Source organism: Brachyhypopomus gauderio, chromosome 4 (genome assembly GCF_052324685.1).
Source record: "Brachyhypopomus gauderio isolate BG-103 chromosome 4, BGAUD_0.2, whole genome shotgun sequence".
NCBI classification, from domain to species: Eukaryota; Metazoa; Chordata; class Actinopteri; order Gymnotiformes; family Hypopomidae; genus Brachyhypopomus; species Brachyhypopomus gauderio.
Genome location: NC_135214.1, coordinates 2209866 through 2226694, shown reverse-complemented (window position 1 = coordinate 2226694; position 16829 = coordinate 2209866). Strand labels below are relative to the sequence as shown.

Sequence of the window (16829 nt, the reverse complement as noted above, 5' to 3'; positions counted from 1 at the left end):
AAGACAAGCAAATACTTTTGGATATATATATATAGATATATATATATATATATATTAGTAAAAAGCAACTTTAATGCAATAAGCCGATCATTTCACCGTCCAACAACCACAATAGCAGACATTAATTCATTATTTATTTAACAGCCTACCTACGACTACATGGTGAGCTGCAATGGTCTTATGTACACCACCTCAAAACACAATGCAGCCTGATTTAGACACATGACAAACGGATCTCGAGTCTCAGCCTCTTCGCAGAGCCTCAGCCTACAGCTCCTGCTTTCAGATCAGTCTGGGAGTGTCTCTGTGGAGACCTTTCCATGGTCCTCAGGTGGCTGTGGAGCTCAGCTGTAGGTTTCCTGTCACGTGCGCTATGAAGCACCTGAAAAGGTGGATGCCCGAGTACCTCACTGAACTGAAGCAGAAGGAGGGAACATCAGAATTAGAATTCAGTTCAGTGTCAGTACCCCGGAAATATGAGTACTGACATTTGTCTACATAAAAATCCCTATTCCTCAGAACTTTCATGTCAGTCATGGTCCTGTGGTAGGGAACTGGTCTTGTGACCGGAAGGTCGTGGGTTCGATTCCCAGACCGGAGGCCATGACTGAGGTGCCCTTGAGTAAGGCACCTAACCCCAACTACTGCCCGGGCACCGGGCTAGGGCTGCACACCGCTCTGGGCACGTGTGATCCACAGCCCCCTAGTAATCACTAGTGTGTGTGTGTGTTCTAACTGCACAGATGGGTAAAAAGTGGAGGACAAATTTCGATTGCGGTGAAAAAAAAAATCACAATTGACAAATATGGCATATTTACATTTTTTTAATCTTCAAAATTATCTTCAAACTTTATTTTTTCCTTTTTAGAATGAACGATTCTTACTAAACTTCAAATGCTTCATTTCTGTTAAGTTGCCAAACTGCCAAAGTTCAACATGTGTAACGTGTGTGTGTGTGTAGCTACTGACTTTAGAGTAGCTGGTTGCTGTGTGTCCTATCAGCTCTTTATCTTGAAAAGGAGATTTCTTATATTTCCTCTAAACCAGTCACTCAAATGTGGGGTTCCTGATCATCATCTCTGTTGCAAGCATGCGTGCCACCATCTGGCGTAGTGCAGTGTGTGTGTTCTTTCTAATCTTATCAGTGAGCTGAATGCTATCTGATCCGATTTACACTTCCCCTTTTCTTCTGCAGTCTAGAACCTCTATCTCTCTGATAACAAGCCACTGACTTGTAGATCAGAGAGGTGATGGCACTGGCAGAAAGCTGTTAGAGGTTCAGACAGGTCCTTGAAACCTGAAGGGACCACAAAATGAACAACACTAAAAGTGGCAATTCAGCACAAGTTTGAAACTTTGAGACCATTATATCCCATTGTTATTCAAGAACTGGACTAATCAGACTTACTACACCATAACATGTTCCTAATGCCATAAGTGCTACTGCTAGATAACCTTAAGGTCAAATGTATTGTGCTATGTGCACAAGTTATGTTTGTAAAGTTTTAAAATGCAAACGCATGCTTTTGACGTCAAAGGGGTCACTGACAGCAGTATTTGAGTGAGAAAACACAAAATAATGAAGAAAAAAATAATAATAAATTAAATAATAATAAATGTAATCATTTAAACTTCAAATTTAAACCCTAAGATTTAAAGATTTAAGTCCTAACACTTAACAAATGGCATAAGTGCTGGACAGATTCTGCCCATGAGCCGGTGTTCATTGGTGGGAGTTACCTGACCAGGAAGGGCTGGGGGAAGCAGGAGCTGGTCTGATGTTTGATGAAGTCGTGGAGCTGCAGTAGAAGAGTGAGCAAAGCGCCCTGCTGAGTTCTGTCAATCTTAGTCACCACCAGCTTCAGTCAGAGAGAGGGAGAGAAACCCAGATGAGTCCTTTATGGGCTTCCACTGGAGTCACACTAATGATACAAAATCAAAATCCTAGAAGATAAAAAGCTTGCTCTGGGGCTCTCATGAAGAAGGCAAGACACAGCCGTGTATATCCCACCAAACAAGTGTAGGTAGTAATATTTATCTGTATTGTGCTGCCACCTGTTGGCTTTTGAATGTAGGAGCATGCACAAACGCACCCCATAAGGAATACCGAACTCTTCACACATCTCCACAGCAACCAAATCAAATTTCTGGAGTCCTGCACCTCCGTCCACCAATATGAATGTCCTTTGAAGACTAACAAGACCAAAAGAGACAAATATTATAACATAACACACTCATGCATGAATCAAAGGCCATGATGAACACATTCTCAATACTCCTACTTCTTCCGCTCTTGAATGTAGGGTTCCACCATATCCACAAAGTCTTCTGGGGCCCTGTATCCATAGCCAGGCATGTCCACTAAAGTAAATGCTTTCCCCACTGTGAAGAAGTTCAATTTTCTCGTGTGCCCCTGCGTAAAGCAACTACAAAGACTGAGTACCAACGTAGCATGGATGATACTAAACAAACATGAATGGTGTCGGTGGGTCTTGATTGGTGGAGGTCATTATTTTATCTGTTGTGCAATAAATGTATTACAAAGTGGGCGGGGGGGGGGGGGGGGGGGGGGTTGGTGACCCCTAACGTCTTAACACATGCAGGGAACATCTCAACATGTAATTAAGAAGAAACCAAAGAGTTTATTTGCTCACCGGTTTTTTTGAGACCCGCACTTCTACATCAGGAGCAAGAGAGAACAGAGCCCGAATGAGAGAGGATTTTCCCACATTGCTCCTGCCTATGAAACACACCTGTAGCACACACACACACACACACACACCCAAATCAAACCTATGTACAACTACAACTTTACTCACACATTCCAGTAATAAATGCATAAACAAATCAAGTTTTCTTGTCTGTCCATACCTCTGGCTGTGTGAGTTTAGGCAAGTGGTCTATCCGAACAGCAGACGAGAAGAACAGTATTTGGTGATTGGCAGAGGGAGTGAAAAGTTTCTCAGCCTGCACAAGATCTTCCACACTGGGCTGGAATACATGAAATGTCTCTTTGTCTACCTGTCTTGACAGGTGTGTCTCAAGATCACTGAACGGATACAGAAGACCCTTGCGCTTATTTTCAGGCAGCAGTGAGGCTTTGCTCAAAGAGGCCAGATGGTGAAGTTTGCGCACAGATATGCGCCCAACATTGGTTTGTAAATGCAGACACGGCAAAGACAGAATCCGCGCCCTCATGTTTGCACGTCTACACCGCACAAACGCTGCGGGTCACTACAGAAACTTTGAGCGCACCATACCCGTGTTTCCCCAACTAGCCTCAGCTATCGTTATGAAGACGTGGAAAAAAACTGAGTGGCTTCTTATTCACTGTCTCCCATTACATAACATAAAAAATCACCCTACTGCAATAAACGCTAACACCAGAGAGGGTATAGCTGACCACTGTAGCTTAATCTTGACGATGACTGCACACGCCTGGAAACAACTCACGAAGGTGTTTCACCGATATAAAACCTGATGAAACCAGACCGGCACGCAGCAGTTCCGCTCCGGTCTACAAGGCACGTTACGAAGGACAGTGGATTAATGAGAAGAGCACTCTCAGTTTGGTGTCGAGGTCTTTGAAAGAGGTGCTTAACAGTGTTGACTGAAGTGTTTTCCTTTAGTATTATTCTAAAGTACAATGTTCTATGAAGCTGCGATGTATTTCTTCCTTCTCTATAGGAAATCTTGATGGTGATGTGTGGAAACCTGCTGAGGAATTGTCCTATGTTCCAAAACTGTGATATAAATTTCATCAGTGCCATAATTTAAAAACTGAAATATGAAGTGTTCCTGGAAGGAGACGTCATTATTCAGCAGAATGCTCCAGGTGATCGTATGTTCTTTATCAAGCATGGATAGGTCATTGTGGAGACAAGCTCTTTTCAGGAGGAACTGTGTGATGGGGGCCATTTTGGAGGTTAGGAAGTACATGTTACATTGTGAGATTACACAATAGGATTCACAGAAGCTCTGTTGTGTTATTTATTATAGAAGACAGGGCTCCGTTAACCTTTGACCTGGCTTGTGCTTTTGTCCAGAGATTACCCTCCTGGCCAGAGAAGGGCAAGGAGCTACAGTTCGCGCTCTGTCAACCTGCCGTCTGTTCTCCTTATCCATAGATGACTTTGATCAGGTCCTGCAGGAGTACCCCGACGTCATGATGAACATACAGTGAGCAGCGCTGTGAGGAGTGAGACAGATGTGTCAATTCCAGGTTCAGAAAGTAAAAGTCCTCACCAGGATTTTGCTCAAGCTTGCTAGATTTTCTAATTAGTGCAATCCAGGTAGAATTAGTGGAATCAACACAATCCAGGAAGCCTGAGCAAAATCCTGGTGAAGACACTTACTTTCTGAACGTAAATTGTTACCGGGGCGGTGTAAAATGGACACAAATTAAGTATTATATCGCGATCGATCGATCGCCAGTGGTTGGCGCCAGGGTGAACTAGTAACTCATTGAATCATAGATGTGGATCAGAGGTAAATAAACTAGATTTTTTTTTCGGTGTGAGAAATCGGAAGTGTGGCGTGAGAGCATGTGAAGACGTTCAAATGCGTGTGTTTCACGCTCAATGCGTAAGATTTGGCAACCCTGTATCGACATATATGTAATATATCGACATAATTCACCTACACATTTGTGTGTTAAGCTTAAAGAAAGTATATTTACAGAGGCGGTCTTTGCATAGAGGCGTTGCTAGGCAATTGCCTTGGGCCCCTCCCACTGTAGGGCCCCCTTGTCAAATCAAATCAAATTTTATTTATATAGCGCTTTTTACAACAGTTGTTGTCACAAAGCAGCTTTACAAGTGCCGAGTCCTAACCCCCAGTGAGCAAGCCAAAGGCGACAGTGGCAAGGAAAAACTCCCTAGTTTTTGCATGAGGAAGAAACCTTGAGAGGAACCAAGACTCAGGGGGGGAGCCCATCCTCCTCTGGCCGACACCGGTCACCATGACAACAACAACAATATAGACAGAATGTAGACAGAATGTAAAAGATGCAATAATGTCCATTTAGACAGAATATAAAAGATGTAATAATGTCCATCATGGTGTAGGCATCCGGTTAGGCAGGAGGTGGCCGGCCCAGGATGGATCGCTTGTCTCTCCTCATCTCATTATTCCTCAAGCAGGCGGGCAGCCATGTGGAGAAATGAAACAGGGAAAATTAGCTCTGTATGAGGACATGTACAGGACAGGTAAAATTATAAACATTTCTGGAGTGTGGCAGCAACTCCGGCACTAAGTTAAATTATTACAGCCTAGCTAAAAAAGGCAGAACCAGAAGGTAACATAGGCTTGGGGGCATTCTGAGACAATGGCATCCGTCCACTGCACCGTCAACATACTTGAGTGACCACGAGCAGTGACAGGATGACAGCACCAGCACCCCAGTCTACCATAAAACCCTTCGTCTATGAACCCCTGGATCTGTACCTTTATCTAAGGGGGATATTAATTATCAAACGCTAGACTAAATAAGTGGGTTTTCAACCTAGATTTAAAGATTGTGACAGTGTCAGAGTCCCGGACACATTTAGGAAGATTATTCCAAAGCTGGGGGGCCTTATAAGAAAAGGCTCTTCCCCCTGCTGTTACCTTGTTAATTTGTGGAACTAATAACAGACCAGCACCCTGTGATCTTAGTTGACGTGGGGGTTCATAGTAGGAAATAAGTTCCTGGAGGTATTCAGGAGCAAGCCCGTGTAGTGCTTTATATGCTAATAATAGAATTTTAAAATCAATACGAAATTTAACTGGGAGCCAATGCAGGGCTGATAGGACTGGTCTAATATGCTGAAATTTTCTAGTTCTGGTCAGAACTCTAGCTGCGGCATTTTGAACTATTTGAAGTTTATTTAGATTCCTATTTGAACATCCTAACAGTAGTGAATTGCAGTAGTCTAGTCTAGAGCTAACAAAGGCGTGCACCAATTTTTCTGCATCATCCTGTGATAATGCATTTCTTAATTTGGCAATATTGCGGAGATGTAGAAAAGCTATCCTAGTAGTATTATCTATATATTTATCAAATGATAGGTCGGAGTCGAGTATGATGCCTAGGTTTTTGGCTACTGTGCCAGGTGTAATGGGATAGTCTGCAAGATTAAGCATTAAATTTGGAATTTTCTGTCTTGCGGCCTTAGGGCCCACAAGGAGAACTTCTGTTTTGTCCTCATTTAATTGTAGGAAGTTTAGAGACATCCAGCATTTAATATCTCTTACACAGGCCTCAATTTTTCCTAAACTGAGTTTGTCATCGGGTTTGGCTGATATGTAAAGTTGAGTGTCATCCACATAGCAGTGAAAATTGACACCATGTTTGTTTATTACTGTGCCCAATGGTAGCATATATAATGTAAATAATAGTGGTCCTAAGATGGAGCATTGCGGGACCCCATATTTAACCATTGTACGTTTGGATGAAATATTATTGAGCTCTACAAACTGATAGCGATTTGTTAAGTAAGACTGAAACCATGAAAGGGCTGTGCCTGAGACTCCAACCCAGCGTTCTAACCTTTCTAGCAAGATCCTATGATCAATTGTGTCGAAAGCTGCACTAAGATCAAGAGGCACTAACAGTGATACATAGCCTTGATCTGATGCAAGGAGGAGATCATTTGTTACTTTAACTAATGCTGTTTCAGTACTGTGATGGGGCCTAAAACCAGATTGGAACTTTTCAAATATGTTATTCCTATGCAGATATAGGCATAATTGCTGGGCAACAGCTTTTTCTATGATCTTAGATATAAATGATGTGTTTGAAATGGGTCTATAATTAGATAGCACAGTCGGATCAAGATTTGGTTTCTTGATCAGAGGTTTGATAATTGCTAACTTACATGATTTGGGCATGTGACCTATTGTAATGGATGAGTTAACTATAGTTAGAAGAGGTTCAGTTACAGCTGGTAATACCTCTTTTAATAACTTTGAGGGAACTGAGTCTAGTGTGCAGGTAGTGCAGGTGCAGAAATTATTTTCTCTAATTCTGATTTTGGGAGTGGATGAAAAGCATCAAGTTTTTCTCCCGGTATGTAATTTAAATCAATATCAACCAAACCAGATGACATACCAGTTGTATTGCTAATAAAGGGTTTTATATTTTGTCTAATATTCTCTATTTTATTATCAAAGAAATCTATAAATACATTACTAGTGAGGTTTACTGGAATCTGAGGTTCTGTGCCTGCTTGATTTTTTGTAAGTTTAGAAATAGTATTAAAAAGAAATCTAGGATTGTTTTTATTTTTCTCTATCAGTGAGGCTAAGTATGCTGAGCGTGCTTTAGTGAGTGCCCGTTTGTAGTCAATAATGCTATCCTTCCAGGCACAGTGGAATACTTCCAATTTAGTAGATCGCCATTTCCGCTCTAATTTACGTGCTATTTGTTTTAAGTTTCTAGTTTGGTCAGTGTACCACGGGGCGAGCTTTTTGGATCTAGCTTTTTTATATTTTAGTGGAGCTACTATATCTAGAGCTGATCTGCAGGTATTCTCTAAGTAGTCGGTTAGACTATCTAACTCTCCTGGATCGGATGGCGAGTGGGCTAAAGCAGTTAAGTCAGGGAGGGTTTCAATAAACTGTGTTGCTGTTGATGAATTTATCGAGCGCTTTATACACTGCTAAGGAGGGTATTTATGTTAAGGTGAAAATCGAATTTGACTAAATAGTGATCGGAGATTGCTACGGTTTGCGGGAGTATGTTTATATTATCTACGTCGATACCCAGCGTTAATATTAGATCTAGGGTATGATTTCGATAATGTGTAGGTCCTACTACGTTTTGTTTAATGCCGACAGAGTTCAATATAGAAGTAAAAGCCCTTGTCAGTGGATCCTCCGCATTATCAAAGTGTATGTTAAAGTCTCCTACCATTATTATTTTGTCACTACATACTGCTAAATTTGCTGCAAAATCGGTGAAATCATTTAAGAAATCTGAGTAAGGCCCTGGTGGACGAGGCTGAAGTTGGTTACTTATTCGCAGTTTGAGATTCGTTTGGTTACTTATTCGCAGCTCCGTATTCGGCGGCTGAAGTTGGTTACTTATTCAAAAAGGTTATGTTCACGATGCGTGTTTGCTGCGCACTTTGTTTAAAAGCGATAGATTAAACTTTACATTAAACGAGCGTAGGAGCACACATTTAAAAGGTTATTGTTTCCCATACTGATTTTGTGAATGTAAAAAATAAAAATAAAATAAAAGCATTTCATTTGTAAAATGGTTTCTATTTCAAGTCGTTTCAATTGTATGCAGTTTGTACATGATGATTGAATTCGTCAACATTTCTAACGTAAGGAAACATATTCTTAGGCTGTGTTCGAAATAGATTACTACATACTGGATACTGCATACTGGACTCTGTATATACTGGATACTGCATACTGGTCCTCGTAGTAGTATGCAGTACAGTTTCCAGTATGCGACAAAAGCAAAGCACACTACGGGGTCACGTGAACGTAGCGTTGCATGATGGGATGCAGTACACCACGAAGATAGCTCTGTTTGCGTACTGGAATATTTTGCGGAAGTAGTAGGTCATCCGGGTATGTTTCGCGTACTGGAAATTTTCATTTTGGTCACATACTGCATACGACATACTGATTTGGGGCTCGATCAGTATGCCAGTAGTATGTAGTAGACTATTTCGAACACAGCCTTAGATTTGAAAACTAAAAACACAGTAATGCTGTTCTAGAACACAAATAATCGGAAGAAGAAATACCAGCACACAACATGGCATATTGAGCAGTGGGCAGATAGGTGAACACATTTTAAAGGGGCAGTTTCAGAGGATTATTGAAAGCCTTATTGATGGTGGGCCAGAGAAATAACAAATGCATCATGAAGAACAGGTCATTCCCTAAGAGAGGAACCTGATTTTAGCCTGATCCAACATCATTTTATACCTTAAATCTAACTGGAAACATGGCATATTGAGTAGTTAAGTGCACAGGTGAAATGGATCAGAGGGGCATGTTCAGAGGCCTGCTGTATGCCTGTAATGTCTTGGGCCAGGCAAAACTCAATTGAATCATACATAACTAGTTCCTATATGTAAAGGAAACCTGTTTTTGGCCTGGCCCAGAATCATTTTAGCCCTCAAATCTAACTGCGAACATGGCATATTGAGTAAAGCGCATTGGTGAAATGGGTCAGACGGCCAAGTTCAGAGGCCTGCTGTATGCCTGTAATGTCTTGGGCCAGGCAAAACTCAATTGTATCATACATAACTAGTTCCTATATGTATGAGGAACCTGGTTTTGGCCTGGCCCAGAATCATTTTAGCCCTCAAATCTAACTGGAAACACGGCATATTGAGTAAAGCGCACAGGTGAAATAGTTCAGAGGGGCAATTTCAGAGGCCTGCTGTATGCCTGTAATGTCTTGGGCCAGGCAAAACTCAATTGTATCATACATAACTAGTGCCTATATGTATGACGAACCTGGTTCTGGCCTGGCCCAGAATCATTTTATGTGTCAAATCTAACTGCAAACATGGCATATTGAGAAGTTAAGCACACAGGTGAAATGGTTCACAGGTTCAAGTTCAGAGGCCTGCTGTATGCCTGTAATGTCTTGGGCCAGGCAAAACTCAATTGTATAATACATAACTAGTTCCTTTATGTAAGAGGAACCTGGTTCTGGCCTGACCCAGAATCATTTTATGTGTCAAATCTAACTGCAAACATGGCATATTGAGAAGTTAAGCACACAGGTGAAATGGTTCACAGGTTCAAGTTCAGAGGCCTGCTGTATGCCTGTAATGTCTTGGGCCAGGCAAAACTCAATTGTATCATACATAACTAGTTCCTTTATGTAAGAGGAACCTGTTTTTAGCCTGGCCCAGAATTATTTTATGTGTCAAATCTAACTGCAAACATGGCATATTGGGTAGTTAAGCACACAGGTGAAATGGTTCACAGGGCCAAGTTCAGAGGCCTGCTGTATGCCTGTAATGTCTTGGGCCAGGCAAAACTCAATTGTATCATGCATAACTAGTTCCTATATGTATGAGGAACGTTGTTTTGGCCTGGCCCAGAATCATTTTAGCCCTCAAATCTAACTGGAAACACGGCATATTGAGTAAAGCGCACAGGTGAAATAGTTCAGAGGGGCAACTTCAGAGGCCTGCTGTATGCCTGTAACGTCTTGGGCCAGGCAAAACTCAATTGTATCATACATAACTAGTGCCTATATGTATGAGGAACCTGGTTCTGGCCTGGCCCAGAATCATTTTATGTGTCAAATCTAACTGCAAACATGGCATATTGAGAAGTTAAGCACACAGGTGAAATGGTTCACAGGTTCAAGTTCAGAGGCCTGCTGTATGCCTGTAATGTCTTGGGCCAGGCAAAACTCAATTGTGTCATACATAAATAGTTCCTTTATGTATGAGGAACCTGTTTTTAGCCTGGCCCAGAATTATTTTGTGTGTCAAATCTAACTGCAAACATGGCATATTGAGAAGTTAAGCACACAGGTGAAATGGTTCACAGGTTCAAGTTCAGAGGCCTGCTGTATGCCTGTAATGTCTTGGGCCAGGCAAAACTCAATTGTGTCATACATAAATAGTTCCTTTATGTATGAGGAACCTGTTTTTAGCCTGGCCCAGAATTATTTTGTGTGTCAAATCTAACTGCAAACATGGCATATTGGGTAGTTAAGCACACAGGTGAAATGGTTCACAGGGCCAAGTTCAGAGGCCTGCTGTATGCCTGTAATGTCTTGGGCCAGGCAAAACTCAATTGTATCATACATAACTAGTTCCTTTATGTAAGAGGAACCTGTTTTTAGCCTGGCCCAGAATTATTTTATGTGTCAAATCTAACTGCAAACATGGCATATTGAGAAGTTAAGCACACAGGTGAAATGGTTCACAGGGCCAAGTTCAGAGGCCTGCTGTATGCCTGTAATGTCTTGGGCCAGGCAAAACTCAATTGTGTCATACATAAATAGTTCCTTTATGTATGAGGAACCTGTTTTTAGCCTGGCCCAGAATTATTTTGTGTGTCAAATCTAACTGCAAACATGGCATATTGGGTAGTTAAGCACACAGGTGAAATGGTTCACAGGGCCAAGTTCAGAGGCCTGCTGTATGCCTGTAATGTCTTGGGCCAGGCAAAACTCAATTGTATCATGCATAACTAGTTCCTATATGTATGAGGAACCTTGTTTTGGCCTGGCCCAGAATCATTTTAGCCCTCAAATCTAACTGGAAACACGGCATATTGAGTAAAGCGCGCAGGTGAAATAGTTCAGAGGGGCAACTTCAGAGGCCTGCTGTATGCCTGTAATGTCTTGGGCCAGGCAAAACTCAATTGTATCATACATAACTAGTGCCTATATGTATGAGGAACCTGGTTCTGGCCTGGCCCAGAATCATTTTATGTGTCAAATCTAACAGCAAACATGGCATATTGGGTAGTTAAGTACACAGGTGAAATGGTTCACAGGGCCAAGTTCAGAGGCCTGCTGTATGCCTGTAATGTCTTGGGCCAGGCAAAACTCAATTAAATCCTACACAACTACTTCCTATATGTATGAGGAACCTGTTTTTAGCCTGGCCCACAATCATTTTATGCCTCAAATCTAACTGGAAGCATGGCATATTGAGTAAAGCGCACAGGTGAAATGGTTCACAGGGGCAAGTTCAGAGGCCTGCTGTATGCCTGTAATGTCTTGGGCCAGGCAAAACTCAAATGCATCATACACAAATAGTTCCCATATGTATGAGGAGCCTGAATTTAGCCTGGCCCAGAATCATTTTAGCCCTCAAATCTAACTGCGAACACGGCATATTGAGTAGTTAAGCACACAGGTGAAATGGTTCACAGGTTCAAGTTCAGAGGCCTGCTGTATGCCTGTAATGTCTTGGGCCAGGCAAAACTCAATTGTATCATACATAACTAGTTCCTTTATGTATGATGAACCTGATTTTGGCCTGGCCCAGAATCATTTTAGCCCTCAAATCTAAATGGCAAAATGGCATATTGACTAAGCGCACAGGTGAAATGGTTCATGAGGTGGATTTCAGAGGCCTGCTGTATACATGTAAGGCATTGGGCCAGGCAAATAACATATGCATCATATATAACGCTTTACTATATGTAAGAGAAACCTGATTTTGGCCTGGCCCAGCATAATTTTATGCTTCAAATCCAACTGGAACCATGACACATGGAGTGGTGCGCACAGGTCAAATGATGCAGAGCAGCAATTTAAGAGGCCTGCTGTATGCCTGTAAGGTCTTGGGTCAGGCAAAACTCAAATGCTTCATAAATAACACGTTACTCTATGTACGAGAAACCTGATTTTGGCCTGGCCCAGTAACATTTTAGCTCTCAAATCTAACTGAAAACGTGACACATGCAGTGGTGCACACATGAAATTGTTCAGGTTGATTTCAGAGGCTTCCTGTATACCTTTAAGGCGCTGGGCCAGGCAAATAACATATGCATCATACATAACAGGTTCCTATGTGTAAGAGAAACCTAGCTTGAGCCTGGCCCTCAGATCTAACTGGCAATATGGCATATTGTGTAGTTTTGGACAAGTGAAATGATACAGTTCAATTGCAGATGCTTGCTGCTATATGCCTCTAATGTCTCAGGCCAGGCATGCATCATATTAAACATGTGCCTATCTATTGGATAAACTAGACTTCAATTTGTATAATAGTATTTCTAATGCAGTTAAAATATTATATAATTTTAATAGTGCCTTATATTTAAAAATATGAATGTCAACTCTGCACATCTTGAGAACCAAAGCATATACTTACAAATCATTGCCCCATTCCATCTACTTGGACTCTCATAGATGGAAGGACAGCAGTGATGCTCTTTGCTAGAGTTACTTTTTCAGTAGTTGATGGATAACTAAAGACAAAAATTAGAACATAGAAATTAGATTTAGATTAGATGTGATACAGGATGTCTCAAGCCATATCCTATTATAGCATTCAAAACTAACCAAGCTACAACTTATTTATTTACTTACAAGCCATGCTTCTCCACCAGGTCAGATATGCATACTTTAATGAGCTTTAGTCTTGATTTTTCTGTCACGATGCCTTTTGTTTTAATTTCATCAAGTGTCTCTGGTGCTTTCCTTTCCAAGAGAGACTTCAGTTCTTCATGTTCATGCGATTCTTGGGTAAGCTGCAAAGGTAAAGCAGTTATTCTTTATGAGGATAACCACCTCAAAGACATCAGGCTTTGTGCAAATTCCAAAACTACAGCCACACAAAAAAGTCCACAAAATGTAAACACGAGTACCTGAACTTGGCAGATTGCAACAGCCATAGGCTGAGGCGAGGCTGACTTTTTGCATGATAAAAACACCTGGAATCTATCTAAGTTACTGATGTATATGTTCTTATCTACATCAACAAATTCCTGAAAATGTGTGTTAACTTTCAGTAATCGTTTTACAACATATCCAGCTTGTTTTCTCAATGAGATGCTCTGTGCTGTAAACATCATAGATCTTCCTTGAATATTCTTTGTCATCCTTAAAGAGGGTGACAAGAACTTGAAATTTTTCTTTTTCCTCTTCTCTGTCCTGGAACCAAACAAGTTAGTCTGATTATACTACAAATAACAACATTTCTAACAAAAATGAATATTAATAATCATCTTAATTAAGTTAAATACATTCTTCCCTCATTACAGTAGGACAACCAGGCCACCAAATACTTAATACATCAAATGTTGCTTTAGTAATACTGAGAAAGTGGAGAACGTAAATTAAAGTCTACGTTACTGTACTGTTGCATCGTTTTGTGTATAAGATTGGTCAAAATAGGTTGACAGTAGCTCAGTACCTCAGCAGCTAAAGCGTCCATATTCTCAACTAGCTCACGTGCTCACTCCTGTGACCCGGTGAATAAAATGTCTTCTAGTTTAGTTTTTTTTGTAATATTATCTCTCTTTAGATTAAGAAAAACATCTTACAATTCACATTGTTTTTCAAAATGTGTTATTTTTAATTTAGCAGCATGTTCACTGTAAAGGATATTGGGATGTTATGGGGAGAGCTGCTGAGGTAATGCTATCAACCAAGGTCAACATATTTTGGCGCCATTTCATGACTGAATTATGCAGTGCAGCTAGTTACACTAACCCAGCTCTAGCTTATTTAGCTAGCTAGCGTAGCTAACTTACGGCAAGAAATAACAGTAAACCTAATTTAACAGCAAGCCTGTTTTGAATATACTATTTATCTGTGCTCAAGCGCTAACTTATCAGATAACATAGCTAGCTAGCGTTAGCTAATGTTAAATGAATGTTCTGTTAATAGACTTTGGCTGCTAGCTAACCTAGCTAACTACTTGTCTTGAACGGTAGTACTTAATTTATTTTTATTCAATTTATTAATTTATTAATTTTCTACCGGCATCGCTTGTTAGCAATATTATGTTTTTTAAACCCAAAAGGTTTATACAATTTAAAATACTTACTGCTAGGTCCTGCTAGGTCAGAGCCAGGTTCCATGTTGGCCACCAACGTCCAAAAAAAGAGCGAGGCAACGGTTGACGATTTAGAAAAACTGGACTGGAGAGACGTGATTGGTTCAAGTACTCGTTTAAATTTTTTGGATGTTTTTCTGTTCGAGGGGAAATAATCTACATTTTTATCCACAGATACTTACATTTTATACTAAAAACTCAAGTAAAATTAATTAATTATTTTTCTGAAATAAATATACTTTTTTTTAAGCTTAACACACAAATGTGTAGGTGAATTATGTCGAAAAGTATTCAGGATTGATACGTAATGTGTTAAAGTACTTCCGACACAGTAGATGTATAGAAGAAATGACACATTGGTTCTTATATAGTGTAGATGAAAAATTACTTTTGTTCAGTTTTCTTATAAACTCTAGTGGGACTTGTACACTAGTGGGACTTGTACACTTATCCAATACTGATTGTGTACAAATACAATCTCCACTGAGTGCCCAATAACCTAAGCTTAGTCTTAGGAAAACACTGCATGCCAATGGGAGTTACTACCAGAATCCTCTTTGTCCTTCCCACAAGTTCACAGTAAATGAAAATGGGGGTGTTATGAGAGAAGGTCTTGAAGGCCCTGATATAGTGTTAACCCTTTCAGACCCGAATTAGGTCCAGTAATGAAAAAATATATACAAATGCAATTTTCTGTCTGTAATGAACTCCAAAACAAGACTCAGTCAAAAAAAATCAAATATAACACTTTTATAGTAATTTTTTTATGTCCACTGCAGTGGACGGTGGGTCTTATCAGTTGTAAAGCAATGCTATATAATATGTATAATTTTATAGTTTGTTTGTTTTCCCTTTTTGAACCTAAACCTGATCAATAAACTAAAACTGCTATCCAAGTTTTGGGAACATCTTATTATGAAAAATAATATATATAACATGTAACAAGGAGAAATTAGTTGAAATTATGGTTGCATGTACGATTCCCAGTACATTCGCACTCTGGGAAACCTCAGAACTCCCATTGCAATGTGCAAGCCTACAAGGGCTTCTATTTCATGCACTGATACATGTTTGTAGCCCCTCACAGCAGTTTGTTCAGCATAGACATTTGTTGTGGTGGTCATCAGCTCAAACATCTCTTGTGGAATGTATTGTTTATGGGTGGTCATAGATTAATTTTTTTAATTTAGATTAATCTAACTGAAATCTTGAAATTAATCTAGATTAAAATGGCTCATTCAGAATATGCGTGCTACCCAAGTAATGATTAAAAGTCAGTCTTTGAGATAGGGTTTCTTAATACAGATGGTGCATTAGATCAGGGGCTCATCTCCTGTTTCCAAAATGCATCAATTTTAGCCTACCCTGTTGCCCCCTTTGTTTGTGATGTTTTTAACTATTATGCTTTGTGATTAATAAATGTTTTATGTTTAAATACTGTCGTTTGAGTCGTTGTTTCTCTGTTACAACCTGAAGCCAGAACTATTATTTGAACTGTAACCTTCAGATTTATAGTTTGTTATTCAAACAATTTGGGCTACGGGAGTTGACCACAATGAGTGGCGACCTTAGTTAAATGAGTTTATATAAAATTTGGGTAAATTTAACACGGTCTGAACTCCCACCATTTCGTAGGTAATTTTATGAGACTGATTACTAAATAAATTTGGCCAGCACCTACACTGTTCTACTTTGATACTTGAAGAAAATAAACATGCTCAATAAAATGAAGTCAAGTCAAGAGGTTTTATTGTCATTTCAACTACATACAGAGTACACAGTGAAACGAAACAACGTTCCTCCAGGACCATGGTGCAACATTAAACGCAGTGCAGACAAAACATAAGTGCAACGGACAGACAGTACAACACAATACAGAGAGTACAATATACATAGTGCAAACAGACACTTCACTGGACAGAGAAGTGTAAGAGGTAGGTTGGATAGTGCAAATTGTGCCATGTGTAGGCTGCAAACAACTTTAGTCTTGTCAATTTCTCCATTAGGAAGCTTCTTAAAAATGAATTTTCCATGAAGCAAACCTGGTGGCTTCGTGGCTGCATCCATGTAAGCACACGTGAGAGTTGTTGTGGGTGGTAATTCACAGGTTTGAAAACTTGTTCTCGCCCCCCCCCCCCCCCCCCCCCCCCAACTGTGCAATTTGGTTAGGAATACACCCGAGCTAAACTATCAAGGTGAAAGTCATCATAATTTGCTTACCTATTTTGACCCAGCTCCCAACCCAAATTTAGGAATAGATTAATGGCGATTATTTTTATATCGCCCGATAAGAGTATCACATTATCGAACGCGAACGCCGTTAACGGCCCACCACTA

General features: G+C 40.3%; 1 protein-coding gene and 1 long non-coding RNA gene across 3 annotated transcripts; both read right to left on the bottom strand.

Annotated features, from left to right (window-relative positions):
• Positions 1 to 54: 54 nt before the first annotated feature.
• Positions 55 to 3525, bottom strand: gtpbp8 (GTP binding protein 8). Of its 2 annotated transcripts, none has more exons than XM_077001451.1 (6): positions 2872 to 3523; positions 2655 to 2753; positions 2283 to 2413; positions 2094 to 2193; positions 1741 to 1859; positions 55 to 415 (listed from the first exon to the last, which is right to left on the bottom strand). In XM_077001451.1, exons 1-6 carry the CDS (start codon positions 3196 to 3198, stop codon positions 328 to 330), a joined length of 864 nt encoding a protein of 287 aa, XP_076857566.1. In that variant the 5' UTR covers positions 3199 to 3523; the 3' UTR covers positions 55 to 327. The 2 variants fall into 2 exon arrangements, with proteins under 2 accessions (XP_076857566.1, XP_076857567.1); XM_077001452.1 differs by lacking the exon at positions 55 to 415 and adding an exon at positions 423 to 1297 and having other exon boundaries at positions 2872 to 3525.
• A 451-nt stretch (positions 3526 to 3976) lies between these two features.
• LOC143511817 (uncharacterized) lies at positions 3977 to 14510 on the bottom strand. Its single transcript, XR_013130285.1, has 3 exons — positions 14484 to 14510; positions 13022 to 13182; positions 3977 to 12900 (listed from the first exon to the last, which is right to left on the bottom strand). It is a non-coding gene; the product is annotated as an uncharacterized LOC143511817 (long non-coding RNA).
• Between the last annotated feature and the right edge of the window lie 2319 nt (positions 14511 to 16829).

Excerpts from the sequence above, each read along its gene's own strand:
- gtpbp8 (XM_077001451.1), bottom strand. The coding sequence starts at position 3,198 with ATGAGGGCGCGGATTCTGTCTTTGCCGTGTCTGCATTTACAAACCAAT. Across the intron at positions 2,194-2,282 it reads TACATTCAAGAGCGGAAGAA|TCTTCAAAGGACATTCATAT; the intron begins GTAGGAGTATTG and ends TGGTCTTGTTAG. Across the intron at positions 416-1,740 it reads CCCCAGCCCTTCCTGGTCAG|TTCAGTGAGGTACTCGGGCA; the intron begins GTAACTCCCACC and ends CTTCTGCTTCAG.